Below are 23,680 nucleotides of genomic sequence, written 5' to 3'. Positions count from 1 at the left end.
ACATAAGACATATACAGAAAAGTACATAAAACATATGTATAGATCAATAAATTATCAAAGTGAACACACAAGTATAACATTACCAGCACACCAGGAGCCCCTTTCATGCCTGCTCCCAATCCCCCCACCCCATTCCCCCTTCCAAAATGTTTAAAATTGAATTTTAGTCGTATTTAGAAAAGAAGAGTAAGGGGGGATTACTCCTCACCCTGTACCAACAAGGGCAAAGTTCAAGATGACCATCCCATTTGCCCTACCCAAGGAGTGGGCCTGAACACCACAATCTTACATTTGATTATATATTACACTAACCATTATATAAAGATAGTCACCACAACAGATAATAAGCAAAGAGTGAGGACGAGTTTCCTTTTCTCTCCCCTGCCCCTGCAATTAACACAGATGATTAAGAAATATATGTTTTTAAAAATATCACTTAATATAAAATTATTCTAAAGTATAAAAACTAAGTACATACTTGCTTAAGTCCTGTCAGAAAGGGCAGGGGGTAACCTGGGTGTTTCTCCTTCCTCTCTCATTAAGACTAAAGAACTTTAAGTTGTTATAGGTCCAAAGGCAAAAGAGGACTTTAAAAGCACCAACTGATAAGTTTTGTGGAACCTCTGAGAACCTTGCAATCCAGAACTCTTAACAAAGACTACTTTCTATCACTGTGGAATGAACACTTCCCCTACAGAGTGAGGTGACTCCATATTTTCCCTATTTTTAAGAGAAATCTCCCAAAGTAGTCTGAAGCTGCCAAGTTTCTTACAGGGATTGCATGAGCCATTCTATGACTCTAAGGCTAGAATTCCCACCAATCTGACATAGAGGGGGCAAATCCAGATTTGTGCCAATCACATGGGACTCCAAGGTATAAGGTACCTTATAGAACAAAGTATTATTTCTTCAGTATCTAGACCTCCGAATCAAAGTCAAAATCAAAAAGTGTGTACAAGACAATAAAAAATCAGTGTGCATAACAATAGGTACTTTATGCTCAATTTAAATTATTCAATTCAGAGCATTTTATTTAGCCAACAAGTATTAAGGAATGCCTCCACGTGCTAGGCACCAAAGTTACAAAAAAGGATTTAAAAATAGTGCTTGTCCTCAAGGAGCTGTCAGTCTAAAGGAAGAGCTGAGTAGTGAATAATTTGTCTTTTCTTAGAGGCAGTTAGGAAATGTTTCTCAAAAGAATGTTTTGGGGGAAAAAATAGGTTAAAAAAAAAAAAGAATGTTTGGGAGATCTAATTTAGGGTTGAAGAACAAATATGAGTTAGCCAGGCAAAAAAAGAAGTGGAAGTAATTAGAAAGGCACAGGGTCTATAAAGAGAACATGATACATCTGAGTTGCTGAATGTAGTTCAGCAAAGCTGGAGCACAGAAGTGAAGAGGAGAGATGTAAAATGAAAAGGAACAGTAAGGGCCAGATCATAGAGGCCATAGTATTCCATGCTAAGAAACTTGGACTTCATCAAGTTACAGGCAAGGGAGAATCACTGAAGGATTTAAAATAAGAGTGACACAAATTTGAGGTAGACAGGGAGACCAAATAAGAAGCTGTTGTTGAGAATGATAATAGTCAGGATTTGTGACTGAGTAAATAGGGTGGGCTGATGATGAGAGGTGGTAAAGTATAGTAGTAAACAAAAGTTCCTAAGTTGCTGGCTTGGGCAACTGGGTAGATGTGGTACTATTCACTGAAACAGAAAATGTAGGAAAAGGAATAAATTTTCATGAAGAAGAAAACAATAGCAAAAAACTGAAAACAACCCAAATGTCCATCAACAATAGAATAAATAGATTATGGTATATTTATATAGATACACGTTCAAGGTGTCTTTGGAAGTCCAAGTAGAATATTTCAGTAGATAGCTGGATAAGCAGGTCTGGCACTCAGAAGAGTGATTTTAACCAGAGATATAAATTTGGGCACTGTCCCCATATAGGTGGCAAATGAAGCCATGAAAGTAGATAAAAATCATCCAGGGAGCATATAATAGAGTTAAAAGAAAGAAACTAAAGATAAACCTTGGGGAACATTTACAGTTAAGGGATGAAGAGAGGATAAAGAGCTGAGAAGTAAACTGAGAAGAAGTGACCCAGTGGTAGGAGGAAAACAGGAGAGACTGGTATCACAGAATCCAAAGGAATAGAACATTTCAAGGATGGATAGGCAAGCTCGTCAATGCTGCAAAATGGACAAGGAACATGAAGATGAAAAACTGTCAGATTTATCTTGGCAAGGGCAGTTCAGCAGAGTGGTAAGAGCAGAAGTCAAAATGCAGTGAGTTACACCAAGTGCTGGCGAGAATGTGGCACAGCTGCAACCCTTAGTGCTGGTGGGAGTGTGAACTGGTAGCACCACTTTGGAAAACTGATAGTATCTACCAAAGCTGATCATATATGTGGCATCCACAACCCAGCAATTCCACTTCTGGGAATCCAACAGAAATGAATATGACAAGATATGCACTAAAAGACAGGTATGAGAATGTTCCCAGGAGCAGCATTCATAAAAGCCACAAACTGTAAACAAGCCAAATGTCCATCAACAGTAGAATGCATAAATAAAGTGTGGTATAGTCAAACAGTGAACTATTATACAGCAGCAAGAATGGATGAACTACTGCTACTCGCCACAACATGGATGATACTCAAAAACATGATATCAAACAAAACAAAAGAAGCCAGACCTAAGAGCACATACTGTATGGTTTCGCTTATGTAAAGTTTAAAAACAGGCAAAACTAATTGATGGTGATAGATGTTAGGAAGACATCTGTTACTTTTGACAGGGCCTGAGGTAGGAGTACTGATTGTTGGGGGCTGGCGGTAGTGACTGGAAGGGGAAACAAAGTGGGATTCTGGAATCCTCCAGAAAAAAATCCTTGATTCATTCATAAATAACTTATTCCAAGCAGGAATAAAATCTAGGAAGCAACTATTGGGTTGGCGAAAAGGTTCATTTTGTTTTTTCCGTTAAGATGGCTCTGGTAGCACTTAGTTGTCTTCAACTTCATTTGAAACAATTTTGTTAGATTATATGTGACAGCTGTCATATCAACATGCATTTTAAAAAAGACTTATCAAAATTGGTGAATTTTTGTATGACATTTTAATATTGAAAATGGAAGGAAAAAAAGCAACATTTTTGGCATATTATGCTTTATTATTTCAAGAGAGGTAAAAATGCAACTGAAACGCAAAAAAAGATTTGTGCAGTGTATGGAGAAGGTGCTGTGACTGACCAAATGTGTCAAAAGTAGTTTCATGCTAGAGATGTCTTGCTGGATGATGCTCCATGGGCTGGTAGACCAGCTGAAGTTGATAGCGATCAAATTGAGACATTAACTGAGAACAATCAACGTTATACCACGAGGGAGACAGCTGACATACTCAAAATATTCAAATCAAGCACTGAAAATCATTTGCACCAACTTGGTTATGTTAATCACTTTGATGTTTGGGTTCCACATAAGTTAAGCAAAAAAACCCCTCTTGACCGTATTTCCACATGCAATTCTCTACTTAAATGTAATGAAAACGTTCTGTTTTTAAAACAAATTGTGATGGGCGATGAAAAGTGGACACTGTACAATAATATGGAAAGCAAGAGATCATGGAGCAAGTGAAATGAACAACCACACCAAAGGCTGGTCTTCACCCAAAGAAGGGGATGTTGTGTATATGGCAGGATTGGAAGGGAGTTCTCTATTAGGAGCTCCTTCCGGAAAACCAAACAATTAATTCCAACAAGTACTGCTCCCAATTAGACCAACTGAAAGCAGCACTCGACAAAAAGCATCCAGAATTAGTCAACAGAAAATGCATAATCTTCCATCAGGATAACACAAGACCGCATGTTTCTTTGATGACCAGGCAAAAACTGTTACAGCTTGGCTGGGAAGTTCTGATTCATCCACCATATTCACCAGACATTGCACCTTCGGATTTCCATTTATTTAGGTCTTTACAAAATTCTCTTAGTGGAAAAAATTTCAATTCCCTGGAAGACTCTAAAAGGCACCTGGAACAGTTCTTTGTTCAAAAAGATAAAAAGTTTTGGGGGACTTCCCTGGTGGCGCAGTGGTTAAGAATCCACCTGCCAATACAGGGGACAGGGGTTCGAGCCCTGGTCCAGGAAGATCCCATATGCTGTGGAGCAGCTAAGCCCATGAGCCACAACTACTGAGCCTGTGCTCTAGAGCCTGCGAGCTGCAACTACTGAGCCCACGTGCTGCAACTACTGAAGCCCACACGCCTAGAGCCTGTGCTCTGCAACAAGAGAAGCCACCACAATGAGAGGCCTGTGCACCACAACAAAGAGTAGCCCCCGCTCTCAGCAACTAGAGAAAACCTGCGTGCAGCAGCGAAGACCCAATGCAGCCAAAAAATTAAATAAATGAATAAATAAATACTTTTTTTAAAAAGATGCATCACTGTGAATCTCAGAACACTAAAGAAAGAGAGAAAAAGAAGAGAAGGAGGGAGGGAGGGAGGAAGGATGGGAGGGAGGGAGGGAGGGAGGAAGGGAAGGAAGGAGGGTAAAAGATTCTACTAGCCTAATTCTACACAGGGCAAGAGAGAGGGGAGGTCATACAAAGCATCACAAATCAGAATGGCTTTGACCTTCTCAATAGCCAACATTAAAAGCTAGGGGCTTCCCTGGTGGCACAGTGGTTGAGAGTCCACCTGCCGATGCAGGGGACACGGGTTCGTGTCCCGGTCCGGGAGGATCCCACATGCCGTGGAGCAGCTGGGCCCGTGAGCCATGGCCGCTGAGCCTGCACGTCTGGAGCCTGTGCTCCGCAATGGGAGAGGCCACAACAGTGAGAGGCCCGCGTACCGCAAAAAAAAAAAAAAAGCTAGAAGACAGGGCTTCCCTGGTGGCGCAGTGGTTGAGAGTCCGCCTGCCGATGCAGGGGACGCGGGTTCGTGCCCCGGTCTGGGAAGATCCCACATGCCATGGAGCGGCTGGGCCACTGAGCCATGGCCGCTGAGCCTGCGCGTCCGGAGCCTGTGCTCCGCAATGGGAGAGGCCACAACAGTGAGAGGCCCGTGTTCCGCAAAAAAAAAAAAAAAGCTAGAAGACAATGGAGCAATGCCTTCAAAATTATGAAGGCAAATCATTTCAAGCCTAAAATTCTATACCCAACCAAACTAACAACCAAATACTACAGTACAATAAACACAATTTCAGACATGTAATGTCTCAAAAAGATTACATCCCATATGTAATTTCTCAGAAGAAGTGCTCTATCAAATACCAGGAAATGCTAAGATAAAGGGTAAACAAGAGAAACATCACAGGAGAGAAGTATAACAAATCCCCAGGATAATGGTGATGGGAAATACCTGGGTCAACTATATACAAGACAGAGAGAGCAACTCATCCAGACTGGAGAAGTATGACTCAAAGAGATAGCATATTGAAGAAGGACTGTCACCATCACAATGGCTTTTGCTACTGTATTGTCCCTTTAACCTGACAATTCTAAGGAATTCTTCTCCAAACTCATTTTTGTACAGGATTTACTTGGGCCATGTGCAAATGAAGTTCCTGCTTTCCCTTCTATGTTCTACTTGTTCTACCTGAATCAGCTAAAGACCTTCATTTTAACCCAAAGTAAAACTCTGCTTTGACCTATTTCCGAGAGCTGGAAGTTAGCCATGATGAATTTAGAAGCAGAAAATATAGAACAGCCCATTACCCCAACCATATCCTGTAAGAACCTGGCCCATCAGACCTGCCAGATGCCCCAAATATGATAAGCCCTATGTTTCCCAGGATTCACTTGTCCACTGACTTCCCCAGAAGAGGTTCTTATAAACAATCAGAGAAGTTGAAACTAGATTATGATTCAGAGACATCAACTTTTTTTCCCAGAAATATTTTATCTAAGGGGGACAATAAAGCCCTTTTTAATACAGCCAGATTTGTTGTTTGCTGTACAATCAAATTCAGCTTTTATATTGGGCACTTTTAACATCACTTTATACAGAAATATATCAATGAATATAAATAAAGCAATTTAATATTTTCTCATTAAAAATAAATAGGATAGTGAAAACTACTATAGGAAATAAAATTTGCTGATACGATAGAGTATGGATGACACCAACAATAGCAAAAAGTTTTCAAAGCAACTGGAAGGTTTTTACCAATGTGAGCACTGGAAGCTCAACTGCAAGATGAAAGAATTTCCTCTGCTGAATGCCTTTAGATGAGCCAGCTCCCAGCAATTTAAGTATACTTGGTTCATAGAAAAATTATAACAGTTACATTAAACAAGTAGGTACTGGTACTCAGTGACTTCATTTATATGCCAAATTCAAGTATTCTCAAATATTCTAACATAAACCTGAGTGGGGTACACACACACAATATAAAAACATTTGATTTTATCTCACTGAGCTTGTATAACATAAAATACTTTTCAGAGTATTTTCCTCGATTCATGGGAGAACTTCTAACAGCTGCAGAAAGTTTTTCACTGTAGTATTAGAGGTGTTGTTTTGTTTTTTAATTACCTTCAATCTTTCCTTACTACGTACACTGTATCTCGGAGAGGCAGGAATAAATACATTCTTAACAACAGTAAAAGAATTAAAACAATTTTGGGGGGTCAGTTTCTTATATTACAAGCAGTCTTCTCACCTTAGAGGTTGCATTATCCCAAATGGCTAGACTAAAGTAGTCTTCTTCCAAAAGATTGAGGTGTTCACATACTCGTTTAAGTAAATCTTGTCCCTTAGCATGTTTCTGCAAAGATACACATACTTTAGTTGAGGTTTCCTCTTATTCCTGCATTTATCACAAAATAACATAAAATGTCACTTTCCAATTTTCTCTTTTATCCTTGGTTACTAACACTTTCAGATGGCTGCACAGTGCAAGTAGAACAAAGTGAGTAACAAAATTCCTGTTTCTTAATTTGTCAGTTTAAATACGCAACACATTTATAGTTGCTTGGAAATGCTGCTACAATTCAAAGCAAAATTCCATCAAGCATCCCCCACCTCCATCCTAAACATTACATTCTTTATTTTTGGTGTATTTCCTGAAGCCTGCTATGGGTCGCTGTCTGTCAGCATGAGCACCTGACTTAACTGAATCAGCTGTCAACACTGACAATTAACAGTGGCTATGGAAATCATTAAACTCTCGATCATTCCCAGACAAAATGTCCCAAGACAATGAGCTATGTCTCAACTCCCTACAATCTCTTTCAGAAAAATGCATAAAGTATAAGATCTTAGATACCCTCCAGACATTACCCATTGCAGTGGTTCTTACAGTTGTGCTACAAATAATTTCTTAATGTTTCTCTACCCAGAAAATCAAACCATTATCAATTTGGGGGACTTGTATTCCTGTTTATAGGGAGGAAATGCCATAACTTAGGGACTGAGATTTAGAGTGAAAAAGTCCCTGCTTTTTCATTTACTAGCTAAACAACCTGAGTCAATTTCTGAACATTAGCTTTCTCATCTGTAAAGTGATAAGAAAATGTATACCTGTCCTACCTAACTACTGGAATTGTTGAAAAAAAATTAAACATGCTGGACTTCCCTGGTGGCACAGTGGTTAAGAATCCACCTGCCAATGCAGGGGACATGGGTTCGAGCCCCAGTCCGGGAAGATCCCACATGCTGTGGAGCAACTAAGCCCGTGAGCCACAACTACTAAGCCTGCACCCCACAACTACTGAAGCCCACGTGCCTAGAGCCCATGCTCCGCAACAAGAGAAGGTGCAGCAATGAGAAGCCTGCGCACTGCAACGAATATAGCCCCCGCTCGCTGCAGCTAGAGAAAGCCCGCACGCAGCAATGAAGACCCAATGCAGCCAAAAATAAATAAATAAATTTATTTTTAAAAAAATAATAATAAAAACATTTTTAAATAATAAAAAAATTAAACTTGCTAATGTCTTCTGAGAAATACATTTTTTAAAACTTCCAAGGGCTTCCCTGGTGGCACAGTGGTTGAGAGTCCGCCTGCCCATGCACGGGACACGGGTTCATGCCCCGGTCCGGGAAGATCCCATATGCTGCGGAGTGGCTGGGCCCGTGAGCCATGGCCGCTGAGCCTGCGCGTCCGGAGCCTGTGCTCCGCAGCAGGAGAGGCCACAACGGTGAGAGGCCCGCGTACCGCCAAAAAAAAAAAAAAAAAAAACTTCCAAAATATTAGAAATCATTTTTTGGCACATATACATGACATGTCCTTCTCTCAATGAGCTGAGCTATTTTTAATGACTATTAGTAATTCACATAGATGTTAACTCATTTTTAGACTTATCCCATCTACATTATATCATTTTCTTCATTTTCTCCCTTCTATGTTTTCACTCTACATGACAGAGATGATTAGGGAATTCTTCACATACAGGTCCCTACTCCCTTATTTATAATTCCAAAATTCAGAAGTTCTAAAAAGTAAAAGGTTGGGCTTGTTTTGTTTTTGTTCAAAGCTCATCTGAAGGCAAATTCTGACCTGAACTGTTATGGGCTATTTTTTATCTTTATTTATCCAACTTAGAGTGAATCTTCATATATTTTACCATAGAAATAATGTGTTTGATAATGTACCTACTGCTACACACTCTGCTGGGAATATTATGAAATTTGCAGAATATGTACTTGTTGCTTTTCTAAAACCCAAAATATTCTGAATTCTACAACCCAAAATATTCTGAATTCTGAAACACATCTGCCCCTAAATGTTTCAGATATAAGGGACCCATATCTAGATTTTGGCCTGAATGGGAAGAATGAGTGTGGAATAGCTTTCCCCAAGCTAGTGGTGAGAAGCAGAAAGAGCAGACCCTAGGTCTTCTCCAGTTACCAGGTGTAGTAACTATTTTAAAAATGCAACAGTGTATTTTTCTTGATTTCTCTTTCAAAACTTGGAGAGAGAATTCCTATTAATAAACACAGTATAATATTTTAGACTACTTATTTGTGTTTTGATATATTTGCATATAAATAATTCAATTTCAAAATAATTTTTTACACACCTAAGATACAAGCATATGTGAATTATACGTTTTATCAAAAGGCTATTATTAGTAATAATCACAATTGCTTTTTATCAAGCATATCGTAATTGACAATTACTGCTCTAGTTAAAAAAACAGCTGTGGTTGAGAGTCCGCCTGCTGATGCAGGGGACGCAGGTTCGTGCCCCGGTCTGGGAGGATCCCACATGCCGCGGAGCGGCTGGGCCCATGGGCCATGGCCACTGAGCCTGCGCGTCCGCAACAGGAGAGGCCACAGCAGTGAGAGGCCCACGTACCGCAAAAAAAAAAAAAGCTGATAGATTTTTAAGGACTTTTAACTTGTCTTGAAGAAGCAAAAGAATAACTGAAACAACTCTGACATTTTGATTCAATCTTGATTCAATTATTTATTCTTTCTGGAAATAATAGAGAATTTTAATAAATGGGATTACTTAATTTAAGTTTTTTATATACTATCTCATGGAGCTAAAGAAATACATTAAATGAAGCTCATTAAGGTTTAGATCTGGGAGAGCAGAAATGAACAGATAGTAAATTTTTTTTTTGATAAATACAGTTATGGGTACTGCTAGACCTAGAAATTGAGGCTATCCTGGGAAATCTAGTCATGGAAGATCACTCTATAAATAACAAACCAATTTTTTTCTTAAACAAAATTATTTTGGATTATAAAAGTAACACATGCTCAATTCACAAGATTTGGCAGATATAGAAAAAGCTGGAGAAGAAAATAAGACTCACTCATAATCCTTCCACACCTCCACCTCCAGAAAATCACTATTAACATTTCAGTCCATAGAAATATTCATTATACTGGGTCTTAGGCCATGGCACCACTTACCCAACCCTACATGAAACAATTTGTAAGAGTTCTAACCACCTGAGATTGAAATGCGCTCACCTCCACAACACATTCATAAACTGTGTCATCCAACAAAGAAACCTTGCAATGCATGTTTCTGTGTCTTCTGATCGATTTCTGGGAAGCTTTTAATTCTCTTTCTGCTACTGATTCAGGACTTTCTTCTTTTACTTCTGTTTTAGAGCAGTCTTCAAGTCCTCCTCCTTCCTCAGTCTGAAAATCGGGATCTTCTCTGTGTTCTTCCTGAGCAGGCTACATACCCATGACATCACCAAGTCAGTAACAGACATTTCACAAAACATGCCGTATACACTTTTGCCTATAATATTGCTACCAATAAAAGCACTAACTGAAGAAGAAAAACTGTTAAGACAAATACAAGTGATATTAAGATTATTTTTCTGTAAAAGATATTATGATCTCCCAAAAGATCCACAGACTCTGCTATTCTCAAAACTTTATGATAGAAGGTAAAATCTCATCTTTCAAATCAATAAATGAAGGTTTCAGGTAAACCAGAGGACAGCAATCTGTTGCTCTCAGCACTATATTTTCTCCCTGACTATGCCATTGCCTATTATTAAAACCTATTAAAACTTAAACATCTTTGCCCCATGCTCCTCAATTTTAGCAAGGTAGCCTTATGAATTGCAAAATGAGTTGTGATTTGTCACGCAATCTAAATTTTATGAATGGGGAATTCCCTAGTGGTCCGGTGGTTAAGACTCCACGCTCTCACTGCCAAGGGCCCAGGTTCAGTCCCTGGTCGGGAAACTAAGATTCCACAGGCCTCGAGGGCGCGGCCCAAAAACAAAAAAACAAAAAAACAAAAAAAACCCATAAATTTTTTTGAATGGCTAAGAGGGGTTCTTGGGACCTTTTCAGAGCATAAGGCAACATATGTATAGTAGGCTAACAACTGTAAATACCAATTAACTCATTTTTACCAGGTATCAACCATGATAAATGCAAAGAAGATTCAAAGAAGCAAGAGACAGATTGAAATCTGGATGTCCTAGGGCAATCATTAAGTCATCCCAAAGTAATACAGGTAAGTGAGACAACATTTTGGCATACACTTACTTTTGTCACAATAAAATAGCTGAAAGGTTCTTAACTAAACCTCACTAATTCTTTTCTTTCAAAAAAATATGTAGTTGGGGCTTCCCTGGTGGCGCAGTGGTTGAGAGTCCGCCTGCCGATGCAGGGGACACGGGTTCGTGCCCCGGTCCGGGAAGATTCCACATGCCGCGGAGCGGCTGGGCCCTTGAGCCGTGGCCGCTGGGCCTGCGCGTCTGGAGCCTGTGCTCCGCAACGGGAGAGGCCACAACAGTGAGAGGCCTGCGTACCGCAAAAAAAAAAAAAAAAAACAGAGTAAAATAAGCCTCTGCTTTCACAGTATGAATGACAAAAGTAAACACGTAGTACAGATTTCAAAAACACTTTAGAGTTTTTTATTTTCAAAGGTTAAAGAAAAGAAAAACTTCATTATGATGCTGGTAAAAAGATAGTACTACTTTACAAGCATTGATTAAATATCAACTATTCAAAAGAAATATAGGGGACTTCCCTGGTGGCACAGTGGTTGAGAGGCCGCCTGCCGATGCAGGGGACACGGGTTTGTGCCGCGGTCTGGCAAGATCCCACATGCCGCGGAGCGGCTGGGCCCGTGAGCCATGGCCGCTGCGCCTGCGCATCCGGAGCCTGTGCTCCGCAATGGGACAGGCCGCTGACAGTGAGAGGCCAGGCCCGCGTACCGCAAAAAAAAAACCGTAGTTGACATTTAGGAAAAAGGATTTAATTATTTGGCTCCTGCTCCTCCTGCATTAGATATTGGAGGTGTCTACAAGTCTCCTTCCCCTCCTTCATGACCCTCTTAAATGTTACCTCTTCATTAAGGCCTTCACTGGCTATCCTACCTGGCCTATCCCCACTCTACTAGTATTCTTCATGTTAGTACCCTGTTTATTGCCTTCATAACATTTATTACAATACATAATTAATTTGTATTTACTACTTTCTTTGTCTCTTCCATTAGACTATAAAGTTATCAAGAGTAGGGATCATGTTTGTTCAATAATAATAATATTTAATAATAATAATGAAAATAATAACAAACATTTATATAGAAATTACAATGGGCCATTTACTGTTCTAAAAGCATTACTTACATGAACTCATTTAACCCTATGGGGAGGGTACTATTATTATCTCCCCTTGACAAATAAGAAACTGAGGCCAGAGAAGTTAATTTGCCTAGGATCATACAGTCAGTAAGTCACATACCACTTTGACGCCAGAATTCATGATCTTAAACCTCTTTGCCATACTATAGTTTTTATTTACCAATGTATGTCCAGCTTAGGGCCTGGCACACACAGCAGGTTTTCAGTAAATTTGTTGAGTAAATAAATATTAAAAAATGACACATGGCTTCCAAAAAATCCAAGGTACCCTAGATGAAGGTTGGTGCAGTCCTACAATGCAAACTCACTTTTAAAAAATCCGGTATAGAAAAGAACCACTCAAATGAAATTCTACTATGAAATCAATGAATGGGATTTTAGTTAAATCTAAAATTAACTTTGTCATCTGTTTCAACTTCAGTACAAATATTATGATCTTTAGACAAAACAGACTAGCCCTGATTCAAATGCTAATTAAAACAAGATATGGATTTTTCCATACATAAAGCAAAGGAGAAAAAAAGCAATTAAGAACTTCTTGAAAGTACCAGACTTCCTGAAAGATAATGTAATTTAACTCTTTTGGTACTCCTAAAATTAAATTAAATTAATGACATTAAGATATGTAGCTTCTCTGCCTTTACTGTTCATGTTTATTGACTAAGTAATAATAACTAACATTTATTGAGTGCTTATAATATGTCAGGCAATGTCTTAAGAGCTTTACACGTTTATCTCTTTTAATCCTCATAATGGCCAAATAAGGTGAACATTATTATCCTCATTGTACAGAGGAGAAAACTGATAAAGCAAAAGTGTCACTTCTCTACACCTGAACCCTCTAGTCTGATTCCATAGCCTCCATTCTTAACTATTATACTATAAATAAAATTTTGTTTTCAACCTTGTTTCACTATAGCAAGTACACAATAACAACTTTATCCTAAACTTTACTCTTAGCACTTTTGATGTATAAGTAATCATTCTAGAAATTCATATTTTTTTAAGTCTAATGAAACTGTATAGCCTAAACCTGAGACCCATAATAGAAACATATAGGACTTACATTTTTTACAATGCAGATAATGCCCACATGCTTCAGAAAAAAAAAAGACTTTGAAAATAACTCTTAATTTGTAGTTCAGTAGGCCTGAAAATAAATGGGATTCCTAGAAAATAGTTTGAGTTACAGTACTAATATTTTCTCATGATTTTTGGACAGATGACCAAATTCACAAATCATATTTAGTTTACACTGTGACACAATTAAGGCTCCACCCAACTACTATATATTACAAAGGTGATATAAAGAGCTAACTTTCCTCATCTATATCCTACACTCTGTGGGAATATGACCTAGTTGGAGAAAATGACAAAGATAAGGCAGACACAGTTCAAACTTATCACACACCTCTGGGTGGTCTGAATCTATCTCATGACTTTTATAAAGACTTCCATAAAAGGACCATGTTTGCTGATAAATTACTCCATTTCTAATAATTCCACCAAAATAAACTCTAAACCACTTCACTTTCTTCCCACCCACCCCCACCCCCAGCCTCATTAAAAATCCTGGACTTTTTGCATTATAATAGCAAAATGTAAACTCGTTTGATACATTTCTTTCATTTTCTTTTCTTTGATTTATGTCGTGTAAGTATCTTTCTAAAAATCAAGTTACCACTGACTACATGAATTTCTTTAGAGCAGAAACTCTGAAGCATCATGTTACTTATCACTAACAACTGGCTAATAAGAAATAAAACCAAATGTTCTTAAATGAAAAGTGTATAACCCCCCTTCACCTCCCACACATTCGCACACCCTCACCTGTGTTTCTGCACTGCTTAATGAATGAAGATCCAAGGATGGGTCTGTTTTGAGCTCAGGCTCAGGAGCTGCAATCGGGGCCTTTAAAATGATCTCTTCGTCAAGACTGGCTCCAAATTCTATCTCTTTATGACCTTCACCTTTCTCTTTCGCTGACTCTACTTCTTTGCCTTCCTCCTCAGAGACCTGAGATTTAGGCCTTTTGAGAAATGAGGAGAACAGCCGTGACAGGCCCCTGTTTTCTGATGTCCGCTCCTTGTTCTTGGTCAAATCTTCATGTGTTGGAGTGTCTCCATTGGATGTTTTCAGCTTCTGCTCACACTGATTATCTCCCTCGGCTGCTGCTTGAGGAGCCTCTTCCAGCTGAGTTTCCTGTTGACCCGAGTTTGTGGCTCCCTCACCCTCTTCCTTCTGTTGTTGCTGCTGTGGATTTTCAGCCTCAGCCACTAAACTCTTCTCTGTTGTCATGACGTTGCTATTAAAAAGAAGATGGAAAAGGGGAGCTCTTAGAAGCAAAACACATTACTGAAGGCAAAACCCTCACTTGGGTCAAGTGTGCAAGAATTAATATTTTTAGGTATTTAATCAGCAACAGACAGTACTCCAGCCCATTAAACATAAGACTTTCCATTAAAGCACAAAAATATCTTACCTATACATCCTGGATAAATTATTAATGCCTTGACTTGCTAAAGTTATGACATAGAGAAATTAGCTTAAAATAGTACCCTCTGAAGCCACCTTAGTGAAATGTATCATATTTTAAATTCAAAGCTCAGAACTGGACATAGCAAATACATTTTTATCCTTCCTAAAAAAAAGATGTTATTTATACACTGTCCTTTGAGGGTATCAGTCTTCAGGTGCTAGATTTGCAGGAATTATATGCAAAATTCTCTGCACCCCAAGAGATAATGGGATTAAAAGGTTCCCCAACTCTTTATTATTCTATTTCTTTATATTTCTCAGAATGCATAGACTTCATATTAAGAACAGAAATGTAGAATTCTGTTCATTTGTTATCAGACTTGACAACAGCAATGACAAGTATACAGTTAAAATAATCACAAAAGAATTCCTTAGGTTTTCGTGTTACAACAGTAAATTACAGCCTCTTGCAGAAGAATACAACTTTAAGTTCTTTAAGACCTTTCTTCCTTCTGACTAATATGATTTTAAATGCTCATCATTTTTAAGAGTAGCAGTGAACTATTACAACAGAGGAAACCAGAGAAATAATAGAGAAAAAGAAACAAAATAGAGAAGAAAAATTTAGAAAGCAAATGTTGATTCAAGTATAAGAGAGGAGAAGGCAGGCTGTAGACCTCACATATTTCAAACTTGTTGGTTTCTAGCCTCCTGATCTCAAAAATCCCAGTATTATTAGTTAAGCCACATAATAATGGCAAAGAGCAATGTCACACCTAGTTTACTAAAGGATAACCAACACACAAGGGAACTTTTGAGCAATTTGACTACTGATGGCCTTACACTTTGAGTCACTGCTATACCTAAAAGTACTCCACTCAAAAAGCAGCATTTACATTGTCTCTGCTTCTGCTCCATACTATTTAGATGAAGTAATTTCATTTGGATGTTAACAATCCGAATTAATGAACCATATTTAGCTCATTCCCTCCTCAGGCCCTTTACACTTGCTGTTCTCTCAGCCTATGATGTTCTTCTCCTAGATATTTGAAAGATGGCCCTCTCCTCATTACTACGTCTGCTCAGATGTCACCTCTTTAGAAAGCCCTCCCATACACACCCTATCTAAAATAATGGCCCTTACTCCTCCAGATGGCCTCACAGCACCTACTGTACTTATTATTATTTACGAATATGTTAACTTTTTTGTTTACTGGTTTATTGTCTTCCATTCCCCCAGCTAAAATGTAAGTTCCATGAGGACAGAATGGTCCCTGGCACATTATATGTATTAATAAAAGTCTGTTGAATAAATTAATTTCAATTGAATATACCTGACAAATAAAAACTGCAAAGGTGTTCTCTAAATTATTCGAGTAAATTTACTTCAAATGCATAGGTCCTATGCTAGGTGCCTGGGATACAACAGTAAACAAAACAAAACAAATAAGGTCTCTGTCATCATGGAGTTTATATTCTTGATTCAACTTTAACCAGTATAATGAAAGAAAATTTAAGAGAACTCTTATTTACAATATGAGTGAAATCTAAATAATTATGTGTAAATGGAACAAAACAGTGAAAACAACGGAAGGAAGTTAATAGTACTGAGAGCTATTTCCGTGTCAGGCCCCGGGTAAGGGATATTATCTACATTATTTAAATTAAGCCTTTCAACAACCCTGAAAGGGAAAGAGGAATTGCTTAACCTCATAGTTGAGGAAACTGAAACTCAGAAAGTAATTGGCCCAAGGTCACACTGCTAGTAGGTAACAAACCACTATAAGTGGTACTGAAATAAATAAAGGTATATTAATAAAAGGAAAAGCCTTTATGTGAGCTCTTACTGCTGATCTACTTAAATTATTTTATTTTGAGCATTAAAAATATTTTAAGTAATAAAAATATTTACGAAAGCATATTTTCTAGTCTCATCTATTAAGTCATCAAAGTTATTCTGCGCTAATAAAATAATCAATTCAGTCTTTATAACATCACTTAAACATTTACCAACCAATACACATTCTGAATTTGCTACCCTTGAGTGAGGTACACTTGTACTTAAAAGAAATAAGCTTGTTTTCAATTCCTCCTTATATTAGGAGTAGACAATTGATTTTTCCAAAATTCTTTTTCTTTAATCTCTAAGTAATCAAACTTGACCCAGAAAGAAAACTTGGATATCAAACCACCAGCTATTCTAAAAGAGTAATGATTTGATTTGAGAGCACCAATTTACTTCATACTTCCTTTGCAAAAATAAACAGAGGACAGGCTGAGAAATGAGCACTATTTTCCATGGATTTCGGATATGACTTTATTATTCACCTTCCTGAAAAGACACAGAAACCATTTCTATATTAAAATTTTCCTATACAACAGACTTTACAACAAGGTCTCATAAAGATCCATAAAAAAGTTACAAATCATTTGGGAACATTTTAGCAGATATGAAAATCACTCAAACCTTACTTCTAACAATCTTGTACTTGTACCTTTCAGTAAATAAAGAGTATTTTTCTTGTGTTTTCAATATTTTCTTATCATTGAAAAAAGAAAAAAGATCTTCTAAGGATATTCCTATAATTGCTTTCACATGAAAGGGTGTCATCTCCAAGAAAGTAGCTGAATGAGTACTCAGTTGTTTAAAAAATACACACACACAGATGGTAACAATCTGTATGCTATATGAATGCTTGTTAAATTTTAATGTGCATCGAATCACCCAGTAATCTTGTTAAAATATAGATTCTTATTCTGCAGGTCTGGAATGGGGCCTGAGACTCTGCATTTCTAACAAGCTCCCAGATGTTGCCACTGCTGCCGGCCCACTGACCACACTTTGAGTAGCAAGGCAGAGAAAATCATTATTTCTTTGGAAACATACTCAAAATGCCTGAGAAACAAAGATGGCAAAAAGCTACTTTCAGAAAGTGAAACATGAACAGTGAGAAATACTTGACACACAAATGCTCAACAAATGCTTGCTGAATTAATGAATGAAGCATGGGCTTCCCTGGTGGCTCAGTGGTTAAGAATCCGTCTGTCAATTCAGGGGACACGGGTTTGAGCCCTGGTCTGGGAAGATCCCACATGCTGTGGAGCAACTAAGCCCATGGGTCACAACTACTGAGCCTGCGCTCTAGAGCCCAAGAGCCACAACAACCAAGCCTGTGTGCCACACCTACTGAGGCCTGTGCACCTAGATCCCATGCTCCGCAACAAGAGAAGCCACTGCAGTCAGAAGCCCACGCACTGCAACAAAGGGTAGCCCCCGCTCACCACAACTAGAGAAAGCCCGCACACAGCAACAAAGACCCAACATAGCCAAAAGTTTTAATAACAATAATAAATAAAATAAATTTTTAAAAAATGAACGAAGCAAAGAATGCAACATATTATTAAATGTGGAAGCTGACGATCAACATTTTTTTAGAACTCATTTGGTGCTTAATCAAAAGTTAATTGAAAATTTCAACCACAGATCTGTGGCAATTTCAAGTTGTCTATGCAGCCGTGACACTTGCCTAGAGTCAGTTTCTGTGTATCTCTATTGATATGCTCTCTTTGCCACATTTAGGAAGGAATGATCCAGTCATATGAATTAAGAATTAAAGAATAACATCTATCAGTGCAAAACCAATACATTTTGCCACATAACTGGACATATGTAAAAAACAAGCTGAATACAAGTGAAAAAGAGATGAGAACACAATATAAGGAACAAGCAGAAGGGCAAACAAATTCTCCCAGAACATATAGAAACCAACCTCAGGTATAAATGCAAGAAAACAACCAGGAAATAAGACAATGCAGATTCAGCAGAGATGCTACAATTCAGTCTATGCAAGGAAAAACAGATAAAAATGAATTATTAAGGGCAGTTTTCACGTATGTTCTTTCCAGCCATGCACACATGGGTAGCAATGCATTTAGTAAGAGTCACAAGAGCAAAAGGAGGTGGGGTGGGTGGGGGATATAAAAAATGAAACTGATAAATCAGGCAAGTATCCCCAGTTAACTCTGAGACTGATCAGAAATAAGCAAAAAATAAATAGCAAAAAGAAAAAAAATCCTATGGGCCATTTACTAAAAGCTCAAATAAACTCATCCTGACAAATCTGTTACACATGCAGCCAAGTTCTCCACCTTACAAAAGATAGGATGGGTAACCAGAAAAAAAGGCACAAAGAAGTCAAGCAGCAAAGACAGGATAAATGCTCTACAAGCAGGCCCTTCCTTTGTAAATGAGACTATTTTTCATTCTGGATCCAAAATCCAAAAGGAGGTATCTATTTACTTAATGTCAGAAAGAGGTCTTCTGATTTAAAAAAAAAAAAATCAGCACAGCCATGAAGACAAAGTGATGAGTTCCCATTCCATCTCAATCCTAATCCTCCAAACCCTAGGAATTATACCCCATCTGGTATCAAAGATACACTTGTTTTAACAGTGTACATCTGTTGACTTCAGGCAAATCAGAGCTTTAAAAACCTGATACTGAGCAGATTGCAAGGGCCAGATGATATCTTTCAACTTTTTTGTATCTCTTTCTAACATTACTATCGTCAGTTATCCACTAATGTTTAAGTGGAAAACTTGGTTAAAAAAAAAACAAACACTACGGGCTTCCCTGGTGGCGCAGTGGTTGAGAGTCCGCCTGCCGATGCAGGGGATACGGGTTCGTGCCCCAGTCCGGGAAGATCCCACATGCGGCGGAGCGGCTGGGCCCGTGAGCCATGGCCGCTGAGCCTGCGCGTCCGGAGCCTGTGCTCCGCAACGGGAGAGGCCGCAACAGTGAGAGGCCCGCATACCGCAAAAAAAAAAAAAAAAAAAAACACTACAGTTTGGCACCACTAAGAAAATTTCCCTTACAATCACCATTTAGGGATAAAATTTAATAATTTAATTATTGGTAATACTCCTCAAATTAGCTCACTGAACATCTATCAGTGTTTACTGGGTGCTAATCATGTATAAGGTTTTGGCTCAGCTATTTGAGAGGGACCCAAAAAGGATAATATACAATTCTTAAGGAGATAAGACATATATACAAATTACTAAAACACAAGGCAGTACCCGGTGCTTAATCAGACAGGGCCTCATACGTGGAACCAGTTAAGCACTAGAGAAGTACAAAGTAAGTACTTTCAACTAGAGTGATCACAAAAGGCCATGTGGAAAGGTCGCTTTTTAAGTTATGCTTTGAAGGATGAGTATAAGATGTCAATACAAAACAACCTAAAGTGCAAAGGACAAATGAAATTCCAGATAAGGGACTGAACTGGCATTAGTACAATACTGTAGCTATTCAAGAATTAGCAAGTAGTCCAGACTGGGTGATATAGGGCTACAAAAGGGAAGTAGAAGGAAATAAGGTTAGATTAGTTGCCATTTAAAATTAATTCTAACTGAAATAATAATAGTAGCTACTTTTATTAAGTACCTACTAAACACCATACATTATTCTACACACTTTACCATGTTATCTTAGAACGATTCTATAAGGCAGGTGTTTTCATTTCCCAGATAAATATCAATAAACACGTTCTGGGAGGTTAAAATTTTTGCCTCAGATCACAGAAGTAAGCCCATGTTTTAATGAAACTATTAATATACTACAAGCTGGTGATTCTATTGTAAATTCCCAGTATAGTGTCTGTCTTTCCAAATCTTGGTATTTCTACCCCACTGTTCTCTGCTAAAGAAAACCCTAACTGGAACCCTCCTACACTGTTGGTGGGAATGTAAATTGGTGCAGCCACTATGGAAAACAGTATAGATGTTCCTTAAAAAACTAAAAATAGAGCTACCATATGATCCAGCAATTCCACTCCTGGGCATCTATCCAGAAAAGACAGAAACTCTAATTTGAAAAGATACATGTACCCTAATGTTCATAGCAGCACTATTTACAATAGCTAAGACATGGAAACAACACAAGTGCCCATCAAGAGACAATTGGTTTAAGAAGATGTGGTATAAATATACAATGGACTATTACTCAGCCATTAAAAGAATGAAATATTGCAGCAACATGGATGGCCCTAGAGAATATCATACTAAGGGAAGTAAGTCAGACAGAGAAAGACAAATATTATATCACTTATATGTGGAATCTAAAAAATAATACAAATAAACCTATATACAAAACAGAAACAGACCCATGGACAAAGAAAACAAACTTATGGTTACCAAAGGGGTAAAAGGGAAGTGAGAGAGGGATAAATTAGGAGTACTGGATTAACAGATACAAATTACTATACAAAAAAATAGATAAGCAAGAAGGATTTACTGTATAACACAGGGAACTATATTCAATATCTTTTAATAACCTATAATGGAAAATAAGCTGAAGAAAAAAAAATATATATATATAACTGAATCACTTTGCTGTACACCTGAAACTAACACAATATTGTAAATTAACTACACTTCAAAAAGGAGGAGGGGGAGGGGGAGAGGAAACTCCTATCTGTTAAGAATTTATGGACAGGCTTTCAATCTGGCCAAGACCACCTCTATTCCCACCAATTTCAAGTCCCCAATTCATGTACATATTTCTCTTCCCATGGAGTGTATGTGAAGATGGAATGGGGAGACAGGGAAAGACAGGCAAAAAAAACAGATTATGAAAGGACTTGAATATCATGCTAAATAATCAGACTTTATCCTGAAGGCAGTGGAGAACCACTGAAGGTTTTTAAACAGGGAAGTGGGTAAACAAAGTGAAGGCAGGACAGACTAGAAGCAGAGAGAAACTCAACAAACAACTGGGTAAATTCAGGTTATCAGTGAATAAATTCACAATGGGAATCCCTAGGGAAGCTGAAACCAATACTGGGCAGAGAAACTTGAAAAGCCTTGCAACCAAGGTTTAAGAGCTACTGTTGCCCTTAGTTTCTCTAGCTTATTCTCATTAGCATGTTTCTCAATAACACAGTCAATTTCATGTCTGAGCCCAAAGGTATTTTTATAACATACTTCCTTGACCCACTCTGATAAATGGCTTAGTAAAAGAGGTCTAGCAATAGAACCAAAGTAGAAAAGAGAAGGGAAGAGAGACGGATACCTCACAGGCATCTCAATACATGCCCAAAATTAAACTCTTGATTCTCTTTTTCCTATCCCATTAACTGGCTTAATCATACCATCTAGTAGCTCTAACAAGAAACCTGTCATCCTTGGCTCAGCCTTCATTTCGCTTCCCAATCAAATCCATCTGTTAATCCTATAACCTCCAAAATAGAATTAGAATCAGTCTACTTTTCACCTTCTATACCACTACCATGTTTGTGCAAGCCTCTTTCACTTCTCCTTGTATGCTCTCAACACCCTCACCTTGTTCCACTTTCCTCCTAGCCTCTATCCTATAGTCATACTAACCAAGTGTTCTCCTGGCTTAAGTCATTTGTGCATGCCATTTCCTTGGACTGGAATACACCCCCACCCCCTGCAATAAGGCTGGTTTCTTCTTATACCTCAAGATTCAGCTTGAATAATTCCTCCTCAAAACAACCTTCCATGACTGCCCTAATATCTACATAAGTCTCCCCATAAGTCCCTTCCCCAGTTCTCTACCCAGTACCTATTTATTTCCTTCACAGTACTTCTCTCAATGTATATGAACATACTTGTTGTTTACCTGTCAGTGTCTGTCTTCCCCAATCCACCACCTCCAACCGCACTGCAATATCCATAACAGAAGGACTGTTTTCCCTTCCATGGTATACCTAGTACTTAGAACTGAACTTGTGCTGCTACCTAGCACAGAACCTAGTATCTAGCACAGAACACTGTAGATATTCAATAAATATTTGTTCAGTAAATGGATAAATATAAGGAAAAAGAATAACTTAGGTTTAACCATATCAATTATACATATACAGGATGGATGTTATTCAATTTGACAACAGTTCATAAGAAAAGAATGTTAAGGTCTTGAGTGAACACACTCCAACAGAGATAAAATTCTAAAACAGCTAACAATCTTTAGCTGCATTGCTAGACTTATAGTGACCAAAGCACTCATTTGACTCTTCAACATGTATTTTCTGAGAATGTTACAGTGTTCTAGGCAATATGGTAAGCAGTAGGGCTATAAAAGTGAGAAAGACAAACATAGTCCCTGACCTCCTGGGCTACGCTCTCCATCCAGAAGATCATGGAAAGTAACAATCGCTCAGTTCTCATTCGTTATATTACATTTTAAATCTTACATTCAGCTCTGGGCAGTTTATTTTAAAGCAGCGGTCCCCAACCTTTTTGGCACTAGGGGCCGGTTTCGTGGAAGACAATTTTTCCACAGACGAAGCGGGGATGGGGTGGGGGTGGGGGGTGGAGGGCGGAAGGATATGGTTCAGGCGGTAATGCGAGTGATGGGGAGCGATGGGGAGCGGCAGATGAAGCTTCCCTCTCTTGCCCACCACTCACCTCCTGCTGTGCAGCCCGTTTCCTAACAGGACGGGGACTGCAATCGGTCCACAGCCTGGCGGTTTGGGGACCCCTGTTTTAAAGAAACCAGAATCTGTCCAAAGAAGAGATATAACATAATGATGGAATTTGAAACCATGTCATAAGGTAAATAATTGAAAGGTATTAGGATGCTTAACCTAGAAAAAGAGAACAGAGAACAGGGGAGTGATTGTTGCCCTCACAAATTTCAAGAGCTGCCACATTCTACGTGATTCCTAAGAGCAAAACTCAGATTAGTCAGTGGAAATTACAAAGACGCAGTTTTCATTTCAAAATAAAAGGAAGAAATTCCTAATAATTCGAGATATCTAATAATTTAATGATCTTCTTGGGAATGGCGAGCTTATTATCACTGGAAATATTCAGTCAGAAGCTGAATGACCATCTGTCATGGATGCCAGAGAAAGGGTTCTTCCATTAAGTGGGTCCTTGCATTAAGTGACCTCTAAGGTTCCATGCAATGCTAAGATTTTACAGATAGGAAGGAAGGTAAGGACGAAAATAAAAGGGACATTAGAATAGTGATGCAATTGGGTTATTTTTTAAAAGGCTGTAGTATAAAGTCAGTTACCATTTGGGTTAGGAGAATAAGGGGGAAAAAAAGGATAAAAGGCCATTTTACTTCTCTAATCAGAAAACAGAATCCAGTAACA

At 38.4% G+C, this 23,680-nt stretch overlaps 1 protein-coding gene across 20 annotated transcripts in view; it reads right to left on the bottom strand.

The window, feature by feature from the left end:
* EPB41 (erythrocyte membrane protein band 4.1) overlaps positions 1–23,680 on the bottom strand; it is a 203,282-nt gene that overhangs the window by 109,862 nt on the left and 69,740 nt on the right. For 9 of the 20 annotated variants that reach the window (XM_065884416.1, XM_065884426.1, XM_065884437.1 and 6 more), the window contains exons 1-3: positions 13,905–14,372; positions 9,928–10,140; positions 6,665–6,769 (exon numbers count right to left, since the gene is read on the bottom strand). In XM_065884416.1, the coding sequence (XP_065740488.1) occupies positions 6,665–6,769; positions 9,928–10,140; positions 13,905–14,372 (786 nt within the window). Of the gene's footprint in view, positions 1–6,664; positions 6,770–9,927; positions 10,141–12,174; positions 12,257–13,904; positions 14,380–23,680 lie in introns of those variants that run through there. The other 11 variants (XM_065884503.1, XM_065884504.1, XM_065884457.1 and 8 more) reach the window with 4 other exon arrangements.

Source organism: Phocoena phocoena, chromosome 1, assembly GCF_963924675.1.
Source record: "Phocoena phocoena chromosome 1, mPhoPho1.1, whole genome shotgun sequence".
NCBI lineage: Eukaryota > Metazoa > Chordata > Mammalia > Artiodactyla > Phocoenidae > Phocoena > Phocoena phocoena.
The sequence above is the reverse complement of the archived record's forward strand: the minus strand, read 5'-3'. Positions and strand labels throughout refer to the sequence as shown.